Source organism: Cetorhinus maximus, chromosome 23 (assembly GCF_964194155.1).
Source record: "Cetorhinus maximus chromosome 23, sCetMax3.hap1.1, whole genome shotgun sequence".
Lineage (NCBI taxonomy): Eukaryota > Metazoa > Chordata > Chondrichthyes > Lamniformes > Cetorhinidae > Cetorhinus > Cetorhinus maximus.
Window position 1 is genome coordinate 22,107,296 of NC_135901.1, and position 12,619 is coordinate 22,119,914.

At 46.1% G+C, this 12,619-nt stretch overlaps 1 protein-coding gene across 1 annotated transcript in view; it reads right to left on the reverse strand.

Annotated features, from left to right (window-relative positions):
- Positions 1-686: 686 nt before the first annotated feature.
- Positions 687-12,619, reverse strand: part of LOC144696918 (uncharacterized) — a 52,154-nt gene continuing 40,221 nt past the window's right edge. Inside the window, 1 exon segment of the mRNA XM_078568636.1 lies at positions 687-2,010. Coding sequence (XP_078424762.1) covers positions 909-2,010 — 1,102 coding nt within the window. The 3' untranslated portion in view covers positions 687-908.

Consider the following 12,619-nt stretch of genomic DNA (forward strand, 5'->3'; position numbering starts at 1 on the left):
CTGAACTCCCTCATCTCTGGTGCCATTCTTGTAAATCGCCGCTGCACCCTCTCTAAGAACTACACATCTTTCCTTACATTTTGAGCCCATATTTAGGGTTCTTTATCAGGGACAGAAATGAAAAGCAAGGAAGTTATGTTCAACTTGTTTAGAACCATGGTTAGACTACACTGGGAGGACTGTCAACATTTGTGATCTCCATTTAGAAAAAGGAAATAGAGGCACTGGAGAAGGGGCAACAAAGGTTCACAAGAATAATCCCAGAACTGAGAGCATTTAACCCTCACGAAAGGTTTTTCTCTAGAAAAGAGAAGACTGAAGGAAGGGTAACCAGATGGAAGTCTTTAAGGTTCTGAAGGGATTCAATAATCCAATAGTGATTTCATGATAAACCTCTTTCCACAGTGAGTGGTGAGAATGTGGAACTCAATACCACAGGGAGTGGTTGAGCTGAACAGCATGAATACATTTCAGGGGAAGCTAGATACATAAATGAGGGAGAAAGGAATAGAAGGATATGCTGATGGTGGGAGATGAAGCGGAGGCTCATGTGGAGCATAAATACTGACATAGACTAATTGAGCCGACTGGCCTGGCCCCATGCTGTAGACTCAATGGAACAGAAACAAATGTATTTATTTGTGATTTATCTGTAGCGGTAGGAAAAACACAATTTACTACCCAGGACAAAATATGTGTCTTTCATCAGCTTTAGTGGATCATTTCAGTGGAAATGTGCCCTCCCAGGCTCAAAGAGCATCAGTCCCCTGGAAGCAAAGTTGACAGACTGGCCAGTCCAGCAGAAAGAAACCCTTCAACCATCCCACTTCACCAACTGTTAGAATGAACATGGTTCATTCCTGGGTGTGATTAACAGCAGCAATAACAGCAGAATCCAACCCCTGTAATCACTTGTGAACTCCCTGGTGTCGCATCAACTGTGATGACCGAGTGAATGCCTTTCCACACTCTGAGCAAGTGAATGGCCTCTCCTCGGTGTGAACCCTCTGGTGTGTCCGCAGGTTGGATAAATTACTGAATCTCTTCCCACACTCATAGCAGCTGAATGGCCTCTCCCCAGTGTGAACGTGCCGGTGTGTCAGCAGGTGGGATAACTGAGTGAATCCCTTCTCACACTCAGAGCAGGTGAACGGCCTCTCCCCAGTGTGAACTCGCTGGTGTTTCTGCAGATTGGACGAATCAGGGAATCTCTTCCCACACTCCGAGCAGGTGAACGGTCTCTCCCCAGTGTGAAGTCGCTGGTGTGTCAGCAGATGGGATGAATCACTGAATCCCTTCCCACACTCAGGGCAGGTGAACGGCCTCTCCCCGGTGTGAATTCGCTGGTGCATCAGCAGGTGGGATGACCAACTAAATCCCTTCCCACATATGGAGCAGGTGAATGGTCTCTCCCCGGTGTGAATTCGTTGGTGCATCAGCAGGTTGGATGAATCACTGAATCCCTTCCCACATGTAGAGCAGGTGAACGGTCTCTCCCCACTGTGAACTCTCTGGTGCAACAGGAGGTTAGATGAATCAGTGAACCCCTTCCCACACTTGGAGCAGGTGAATGGTTTCTCCCCAGTGTGAACTCGCTGGTGCCTCAGCAGGTTTGATGAATCACTGAATCCCTTCCCACACTCAGAGCAGGTAAATGGTCTCTCCCTGGTGTGAACTCGCTGATGTGACTGCAGATGGGATAACTGAGTGAAACTCTTCCCACAGTCAGAGCAGGTGAATCACCTCTCCCCAGTGTGGACTCGCTGGTGCATTAGCAGGTTGGATGAATCACTGAATCCTTTTACACACTCAGGGCAGGTAAACGGCCTCTCCCCAGTGTGAACTCGCTTATGCGTCTGTAGGTGGGATGAACTAGTGAATCCCTTCCCACACACGGAGCAGGTGAATGGCCTCTCTCCGGTGTGAACTCGCTGGTGTGTCTGAAGGGAGGATGAATGAGTGAATCCCTTCCCACACTCAGAGCAGGTGAATGGCCTCTCCCCAGTGTGACTGCGTCAATGAGTTTCCAGTTGATATGGGAAGTTGAATCCTTTTCCACAGTCCCCACAATTCTACGGTTTCTCCATGGTGCTGGTGCCCTTGTGTCTCTCCCAGTTTGATGATCAGTTGAAGCCTCGTCCACTCACAAAACACCTGTATGGTCTCATCCCATTGTGACTAGTGGTGGTTTTTTCAGACTGTGTAACTGGTTAAAATTCTTTCCACAGTTGTACACTGGAACACTCTCACTTGGGTGTGTGTGTCTCACTGCTTTGGCAGTCACACGATGTTTAAATCTTTTAAAGCAGACAGAACAGACAAATATTTCTCCTCCTGGATTCAAAGACCGGTGGTGTTCAGGTCCTGATGAAACGAGTTGCTCTGTCAGATCTTGAAATGATGCTTGATTTGAGATTTCCATCTGCAAATCCTCCCCTTCTACTATCCTGTAAAGGGAGTATACAAAAGTCGTCACTGTCAGTACAGGATAGACATTCTGAACAGACAATTCTATCTCCTAAGGAAAATTCTATCCTCTGTCTATTCCCAAAAGCTATCAATCTCCACCCTACACATTCTCCCTCCATTCTCATTCTGCAGAACCTATTACACACCCTCCCAATTCTGATGTAAAATGTGTACATATAGTTATTGTTGTATATTACATACATTTTAGTCCATTTATATGACTAGAAACACATTACAAGAATAAAAATAATAATAAATGTACATTATTAGGGAATCAGAATTAAAATGTCTAATATGTCCCATATAACAACACTAGATATATCTTTGTCCTACATTAATTTACTGTCCCCTTAACTGTCAGCCATCCCATGGGGAAACCACCCCTTTAATTGTGAACATTAGAAAAGAGACCATCCTTTTAGCCAGACAAATAAATGTGTCAAGCTGAGGGGGCAAAGGATGTCAATGTCTTTAAGAGAGTGAAAGAGGCCTAGGCCAACCTTTCCAGAGTCTGCACCCTCCCTGGATTCACTTCCTTTCCCTTCAGTTCCTACAAATCAACAATTTAAACCCAGAATTAGAAAAGAAATGGAAAGAGGGAGAAAAGAAAGTGTTTTACTCACGGATGTTGAACACAGGAGGAAGTTTCAGACTGTGAGAAGCTCAATCTTCATTCACACAAAGCAGGCGCTCTGATTGGCTGGAGGACAATAGTCCTTCCGGTCTTCCGGCGCTTCCTGCCGTCAGCCGGTTGCCTGGAAACCTCGGCTCGAAAAGGTGTAGGGGGAGGAGGGGAGGGTGACAATGGGCGGGGGCGGGGCTACCGTGTCCGCGCGCCTGGCCGACTTGCTGGTTTCGGCAGTGTTGCGTTGTGGACGTCACAATGACTCAGTGATAAAAACAGAGATAAAACACAGATAAAACATTTTTTATTTTTTATTTTTTGACAATGACTCAGTGGTTCGTCCCCAGCACGCGGTGTCACATTGGGAGCAATATGACTGGTTACAGAAGCAAAATATTGAGGATTGGACAACAGCTCAGCGCGTCTATAGGTCAAAGTCTCTCCCGCCCCCACGTGGGCTCGGGTTCCGCTTCCATATTGTCTTCAGGCGGGGCGGAGGCGGTGTAATTCGCACTGGTGAACCGGAAGGATTCTGATCATCCAACCAATCAGGGCGCGGGCTTTGTGCCAATGGCTCCACGGAGCTTCCTCTATTGTCTGAATGCTGAGGTTGGACAAAGAGTTTGTAAACCCAAGATAAAAGCAAAATACTGCGGATGCTGGAAATCTGAAACATCAGAAGAGTCATACGGACTCGAAACGTTGACTGTGTTCCTCTCCACAGATGTTGTCAGACCTGCTGAGTTTTTCCAGCTATTTTTGTTTTTGAGTTTGGAAACCTTTTCATTACTGCCTAGCAAAGCTGCTGGTGCTCTGGTGCTGCTCCTCTCTCTCTGAATGCACCCAATTTAATTTTGAAATTATTTGTCTTTGCTTCCACCGTTATCATAGGCAGAGTCCTAGATTATGACTGCTCGCTGTCACAGTATCTTCACAGTGCAGAAAGAGGCCATTCACCCCATCAAGTCAGCACTGGCTCTCTGAAAGACCATTCCGTGTAGCCCCATTCCCCTGTAACCTCGCACATTCTCAGCCTTGAATATACTTAACAAACCAGCCTGTACAGCCCTCTGTGGTAAAGAATTCCACAGACTACCCTCTGAGAGAAGAAATTCCTCCTCATCTCTGTCCTAAATGGGCAACCATTTACTTTGAGGTTGTGCCCTCTGATCCTAGACTCTCCAACAAGGGGAAACAACCTCTCAGCATCTACCCTGTCAAGCCCCTTAAGAATCTTATATGCTTCAATAAGGCTGTGTCTCATTCTTCCAAATTCCAATGAGTACAGGCCCAACCTACTCAACCTCTCCTCATAAGAAAATCCATCCATATCTGGGATTAACCTGCTGCTGCTTCAGGAGAATTGGGAGAGTAAATATTCAGTACAGCAAAGTGAGAATGGAGAGTGTGTGTCTGGGATGATTTTGGGGAATGAGAGAGGAAAGAATTTTCCTTAGAAACTAGAATTGGCTGTTCTGAATTTCTGTCCGGTACTGACAATGCTGACTTTTGTAAACACAGGCTATTAGAAGGGGAGGATTTGCAGATAGAAATCTCAATCCAAATGTCATATGAAGATCTGATTGATTGATTGGGACCTGAATATAATCAACGTTGAATCTAGAAGGAGAAATATTTGCCTGTTCTGTCTGCTTCAAAAGGTTTTAAATATTAGTGTGACTGGGAAAGCACTGAGACACACACACTGGCGTGTTCCAGTGCACTGATTGTGGAAAGAACTTTAACGAGTTATGCACTTGAAAGAAAATCACACAATTCACAGCGTGGAGAGACTGCACCAGTGTTCTGTGTGGGGGCAAGGCTTCAGCTGAGTGTGGAACCTGGAGAGACACAAGGACACCTGCACCATGGAGAAACTGTGGGAACTGTGGGAAAGGATTCAGATCCCCTTCAGAGTTGGAAGCTCATCGACATAGTCACACTGGGGAGAGACCGTTCACCTCCTCTGAGTGTGGCAGAGGATTCAGATCCTCATCTAAACTGGAGATTTATCTATGCAGTCACACTGGGGAGAGACCATTCACCTGCTCTGTGTGGGGGGGGAATTTATTCATTCATCCCACTTACGGACACACCAGTGATTTCACACCAGGGAATGGCTATTCATATTCTCTAAGTGTGGGAAGGGGTTCAGTCATTCATCCGCCCTGCTTATGCACCAGCGAGTTCACACTGGGGAGAGACCATTCGCCTGCTCTGACTGTGGGAAGGGATTCAGTGATTCTTCGAGCCTGTGACTGCACCAGTGAGTTCACACTGGGGAGAGGCCGTTTCAGCTGCTCTGACTGTGGGAAGGGATTCAGTGATTCATCTCACCTGCAAACACACCAGCGAGTTCACATTGGGGAGAGACCACTCACTTGCACCAAGTGGGGGAAACGATTCACTCAGACATCCAGCCTGCTGACAGACCATGTCACTCACACCAATGAGAGACCCTTTAAATGTTTTGACTGTGGGAGTGGGTTCAAAAGTGCTGCAAGTCTGACAGTCCACCAGCGCATTCACACTGGAGAGAAGCCATTCACCTGCTCTGTGTGTGGGAAGAGATTCACTCATTCATCTTGCCTGCTGAGGCACCAGTGAGTTCACAAGTGATTACAGAGGTTGGATTCTGCTGTTATTGCTGCTGTTATCATATCCTGGACTGAACCATGTTCATTCTGACAGTTGGTGAAGTGGGAGGGTCGGAGGGTTTCTTTCTGCTGGATTGGCCAGTCTCACAACTTTGCTTCCAGTGGGCTGATGCTCTTTGAGCCTGGGAGGGCACATTTCCACTGAAATGATCCACAAAAGCTGATGAAGTACATTTATTTTATCCTGGGTAGTAATTAGTGTTTTTCCTACCACTATAGGCAGATCTAAAATGAATACATTTGTCTCTGTTCCATTGACTCTACAACACAGGGTCAGGCCAGTCGGCTCAATTGGTCTATGTCAGTATTTATGCCCCACATGAGCCTCCACCCACCCCCCTTCATCTCTCCCATCAGCATATCCTTCTATTCCTTTCTCCCTCATATATGTATCTGGCTTCCCCTTAAATGTATTCATGCTGTTCACCTCAACCACTCGCTGTGGTAAGGATTTCCACATTCTCTGGGTAAAGAGGTTTCTCATGAAATCTTTACTGGATTTTTGAACCCCTTCATAATCTTAAAGACTTCCATCAGGTCACCCATGGCCTGAGTTTGATTCCTGGCCAGGGAAACACTCTTTCTTGGAGCTGTGAAGACTGTCACCATTAACAGGAATTCCTTATGAAATGAAACCACTTATTGCTGTCCCTGTGGGGTGAGAAACAGAGTGAATCTTCCAGCTGGGTGATTCTTCATCAGAGCTGGAAAAGTCAGAGATGCAGCAGGTGGAAAACAAGTGTGGAGGTGGAGGGAGGGAGTGAGAGGACAAAAGGGAAGGGCTGTGATATTTTCCAAGACATGAGAAATGAACTGAAGGAAGAAATGATGACTCAGTCTACCTGTGGGTGGAAATGGGCCAGATTTTAATTCGCTTAAACTGTTTAAACGGGGACAAATATCACTCCTGGTCAACCAATCGCAACTGCTCTTTCAAAGCAGCACACTGGGCCGAATGGCCTCTTTCTGCGCTTTAACTTTCTAGGCCAAGTGCTGGTAAATGGGATTAGGTCAGTAGGTCAGGTGTTTCTCACGTGTTGGTGCACACTCGATGGGCCAAAGGCCAAAGGTATCTCTGAACTGAGAGATTCTGTGATTCTGTGAATTGTTTCATTTCCATCCCCACTTCTGCCACCTTCACAGTCATTTGATCTTCTTACAGCCCATCACAGAAAGATACACCTTCTTCAACTCCTGTGACATCACCACACTGAGCAAATTCTTGTCATTTCACATGAGATTTGGAATCAGATCGGGAAGGTTCTTATTCCATTTAACTGATCAGTAATTCTACAGGCATTTGGAATAATAAGAAGCACAGTCAGTCGGATTCAAACCCGCCACATGGAATCATACCTTACAGATAATGTCCCAGACACCACCATCACCATCCCTGGGTATGTTCTTCCCCACCAGCAGGACAGACCCAGCAGAGGTGGTGGCACCGTCGTATACAGTCGGGAGGAAGGAGCCTTAGGAGCCCAAAACCCATGGCATCAGGTCAAACATGGGCAAGGAAACTTCTGCTGATTACCAGATACTGGCCCACCTACCCAATGGATTTCAAAACCATCACCTTAACCACTCAGCCATGAGTACAGCACATGCTTGGCCCCTCATGCTGTTCATATAAAATCATAGAATGATTATAGAGAAACCAGGGAATTCTGCCCATCCCATTCCTGCCATTTCCATCATCTTTTCCCTGCCATCGGAAAATTTAAAAGTAGAACAATCTATCCATCTGCACCCTGAATACCTGACATGAGGAATGATGGCGTAGTGGCATTGTCACTGGACAAGTAATCCAGAAACCCAGGGAAATGCCCAGGGGCCCTGGTTTGAATTTGAATTCAATAAATATCTGAAATTAAAAGTCTAAGGATAATCATGAAACCATTGTCGATTATTGTAAAAACCCATCTGGTTCACTAATGTCCGGAAGGAAATCTGCTGTCCTTACCGGGTCTGGTCTACATGTGACTCCAGAATCAATGTGATTGACTCTTAAATGCCCTCAGAAATGGCCACTCAGTTGCATCAAACCACTAAAAAGTCTAAAAGGAATGAAACCGGTTGGACCACCCAGCATCGACCTAGGCACCGGAAATGACAATGGCAAAGGCAGGCCTGTCGACCTCCTTAATAATAGGTGGGAGCTAGTGCCAGAATTGGGAGAACTGACTCACAGACTAGTGCAGCCACAGCCTGACATAGTCATACTCATGGAATCGTACCTTACAGATAATGTCTCAGACACCACCGTCACCATCCCTGAGTATGTGGTCCCACCGGCAGGACAGACCCAGCAGAGGTGGCAGCACAGCGGTGTACAGTCAGGAGGGAGTTGCCTTGGGAGCCCAAAACCCATGGCATCAGGTCAAACATGGGCAAGGAAACCTCCTGCTGATTACCAGATACTGGCCCACCAACCCCACCACCTCCCCGCCCGCTGCCCCGCTAACAGCTGATGAATGAGTGCTCCTCCATGTTGAACACCACTTGGAGGAAGCACTGAGGGTGACAAAGGTGCAGAATGTACTCTGGGTGGGGGACTTCAATGTCCATCACCAAGAGTGGCTTGGAAGTGTCACTACTGACCGAATGGGACAAGTCCTCAAGGACATAGCTGCTCGACTGGGTCTGCGACAGGTGGTGAGGGAACCAACAAGAGAGAAAAAATATACTTGACCTCATCCTCATCAATCTGCCTGTCGCAGATGCATCTGTCCATGGTAGGAGTGATCACCGCACAGTCATTGTGGAGACGAAGTCCCACCTTTGCATTGAGGATACCCCCCATTGTGGTGTGTGGCACTATCACTGTGCTAAGTGGGATAGATTTTGAACAGATCTAGCAACTCAAGACTGGGCATCCACGAGGCGCTGTGGGCCATCAACAGCAGCAAAATTGTACTCAACCACAATCTGTAACCTCATGGCGCGGCACATCCCCCACGCTACCATTACCATCAAGCCAGGGCATCAACCCTGGTTCAATGAACAGTGCAGGAGCAGTACCAGCCATATCTAAAAATGAGGTGTCAACCTGGTGAAGCTATAATACAGGACTACTTGCGTGCCAAACAGCATAAGCAGCAAGTGATAGACAGGGCTAAGTGATGCCACAATCAATGAAACAGATCCAAGCTCTGCAGTCCTGCCAAATCCAGTCGTGAATGGTGGTGGACAATTAAACAGCTCACTGGAAAAGGATCCACAAATTTCCCCGTCCTCAATGATGAGGGAGCTCAGCACATTAGCGTAAAAGATAAGGCTGAAGCATTTGCAACAATCTTCAGCCAGAAGTGTTGAGTGGGTGATCTATCTCGGCCTCCTCTGGAGGTCCCCAGCATCACAGATGCTAGCCTTCAGCAAATTTGATTCACTCCACGTGATATCAAGAAATGGTTGGAGCCACTGGATACTGCAAAGGCTATGGGCTGTGACAATATTCTGGCAATAGTTCTGACGACTTGTGCCCCAGAACTTGCTGTGCCCCAAAACAAGCTGTTGCAGAACGGCTACAACACTGGCATCTACCCGGAAAAGTGGAAAATTGTCCGGGTATATCCTGTAGACAAAAATCAGGGCAAATCCAACACGGCCCCATCAGTCTACACTTGATCATTGGTAACGTGATGGAAGGAGTCATCAAAAGTACTATCAAGCGGCACTTGCTTAGCAATAACCTGCTCACTGACGGTCAGGTTGGGTTCCGCCAGAGTCACTGAGCTCCTGACCTCATTGCAGCCTTAGTCCAAACATGGACAAAAAAGCTGAACTCCAGAGGTGAGGTGAGAGTGACTGCCCTTGACATCAAGGCTGCATTTGACAGAGCGTGGCATCAAGGAGCCCGAGCAAAACTGAAGTCAATAGGAATCAGGGGGAAAACTCTCGGCTGGTTGGGGTCATACCTAGCACAAAGGAAGATGGTTGTGATTGTTATAAGTCCGTCATCTCAGTTCCAGGACATCACTGCAGGAGTTCCTCAGGGTAATGTCGTCAGCCCAAACATCTTCAGCTGCTTCATCAATGACCTTCCTTCCATCATAGGGTGAGAAGTGGGGATGTTCGCTGATGATTACACAATGTTCAGCACCACTTACGACCCCTCAGATACTGAAGTAGTCCATGTCCAAATGCAGCAAGAGCTTGACAATATCTATGCTTGGGCTGATAAGTGGTAAGTAACATTTGCGCCACACAAGTGCAAAGAAATGACCATCTGCAACAAGAGAGAATCCAACCTTCATCCCTTGACGTTCAATGGAATTACCATCACTGAATCCTCCACTATCAATATCCTGGGGGTTACCATCGTCCAGAAACTGAACTGGACTAGCCATATTAATACTATGGCTATAAGAGCAGGTCAGAGGCTAGGAGCTCTTCGACTCCTGACTCCCCAAAAGCTTCTCCACCATCTACAAGGCACAAGTCAGGAGTGTGATGGAATACCCCCCACTTGCCTGGATGAGTGCAGCTCCCACAACACTCAAGAAGCTTGACACCATCCAAGAGCAAGCAACTGCTCGATTGAAGCCCCATCCACAAACATTCACTCCCTCCACCATCAAGGCACAATAGCAGCAGCATGTGCCATCTGTAAGATGCACTGCAGGAACTCACCAAGCCTCCTTCGACAGCACCTTCAAAACCCACGACTGCCAGCATCTGGAAGGGCAAGGGCAGTAGATGGGAATACCACCACCTGGAATTTCCGCTCCAAGTCAGTCACCATCCTGACATGAAAATATATCACCGTTCCTTCCCTGTCACTGGGTCAAAATCCTGCAGCTCCCTTCCGAACAGCACTATGGATTTACCTACACCTCAGGGACTGCAACGGTTCAAGAAGGCAGCTGACCACTACCTTTTCAAGATCAATTAGGGATGAGCAATAAAAGCTGGTCTATCCAGCGAAGTCCATATCCCATGAATGAATATTAAAGAAGCAACTGAGCATCCACGGGCATCTGCGACAGAGAATTCCAAAGATTCACAACACTTTGAGTGAAGAAATGTCTCCTCACCTCCCTCCTAAATGACTGACACATTATCTGGAGAATGTGAGCCCCGTTCTAGATGCTCCAACCAGGGAGAAAACAGCCTCTGAGCATGAACACTGTCAAACTGTGTCAGAATTTCAGTCTTTTCAATGAGATCACCTCTCATTATTCTAAACTCCAGAGAAAACAGACTCATTTCGCTTAATCTCTCCTCCAATGAAAACAGTCTCATCTCAGGAATCAGTCCAGTGAAACTTGGTTGTGCTCAGATAGCGAATGAATAGAGGGAACAAAGAGCAAAAGAGGGAAAAGAGAGAGGCAGAGAGATTGTGGGTGCGAAAGAGACAGATGCAGATATACAGAGAGAAAGATTGTGATAGAGAGTGGGGTAGACACTGAAAGGTACAGATACACTTCAACATTCCATAGGATTGTTAGATTGACAGACAGAAAGAAAGAAAAAAACACTTAGATGTACACAGAACCAGTAGAGAGTAAGGGAAAAGAGAGGAGGAAAGAACCAATTGTTTTGTGATAGGATTGTTAAATGAAGCGATTAAGTAACAAAATCGATGATTCTGCAAGGAAAAATGGTTGATACTGAGACAAATAAATAAACTAATGGGACAAGAGGGGAACAAAATACAGGTCTAGCTATCAATTGTAACCGAAGAACCATTATCAACACCTACTGTCTGAAAAATAGGAATGACGGTTCTGATCTGAAATTGTTGAAGTTGCAAAGTGCCTGATCGACAGAAGAGATTCTGTTCTTAAGCTTCAATTCAGCTTCATTAGAACGATGTAGGGGATCAAGGACAGAGAGGTTAGACCAGGAGTGGGACGGAGAATTAAAATGACAAATGACTGGATGTTCAAAATCACGCTTGCAGACTGAATGGTGATGTTCCACAAAGCAGACAGCCAAACCTGGATTTAGTCTCCTCTGTGTAGAGGTCACATCTTGAGCAGCAATTGCACCATACTGAATTGCAGGAAGTGTATCCCGTGTCATCTGGAAAGTGTACTTGGGGCCCTGGAACTTGGTAAGGGAGGAAGGAGGAAGGGTGCTGCACCTACTGTGATTGTATGGAAATTTACTGGCAGGTTATTCCTACCAAGAAAGATTTAACGGGCTGAAAATACTTTCCCTGGAAAAGAGAGTGAGGAATGACATGATTTAGGCCTTTATGATTACAAAAGGGTTTGACAGGATAAACAAGTGGAAGATGGCTCCATCTGTGGATAGACAAGAATACATATAAGTTAGTCACCAATAAATCTAATGTGCAGTTTAGGAGCAATTTCTTTAACCAGGGATAAAAATAGAAAATGCCAGAACAAAATATTCAGCACATCTGGCAGCACCTGTGGATTGTGAAATAGAGTTTATGTTTTGGGTCTGTAAACTGGTCCTCTGCAGTTCCGATGAAAGGTCATATACCTGAAATATAAACTGTGTTTCTCTCTCCACGGACACTATCAGATTTACTGACTACTTACTGCATTTTATGTTTTTATTTCAGGTGTCCAGCATCTGCTGTATTTTGCTTTTCTATTGGAGACAGCTGAGAATGTAGAATTCATCACCTGAAGGGTTTGAAAACCCTGTCTGAGCTGGAAATTGATGGGTAAACCCCACCAGGAAAAGAATTCTCACCAGCTGAAAGTGGAAATGGATTCACTCGGTCATCACATTTACTGACACAGCAGCAGTCACACCAGACAGAGATCATTCAGATACTTCAAGTGTGAGAACTCCAATTCCCCATTTGTTAACATTCCAGCTTTAAAAGTTCAAAGGATTTCATCCACAATCAGTGCCTTCTTACTGACAAGACTAAGTTTAAAATTCT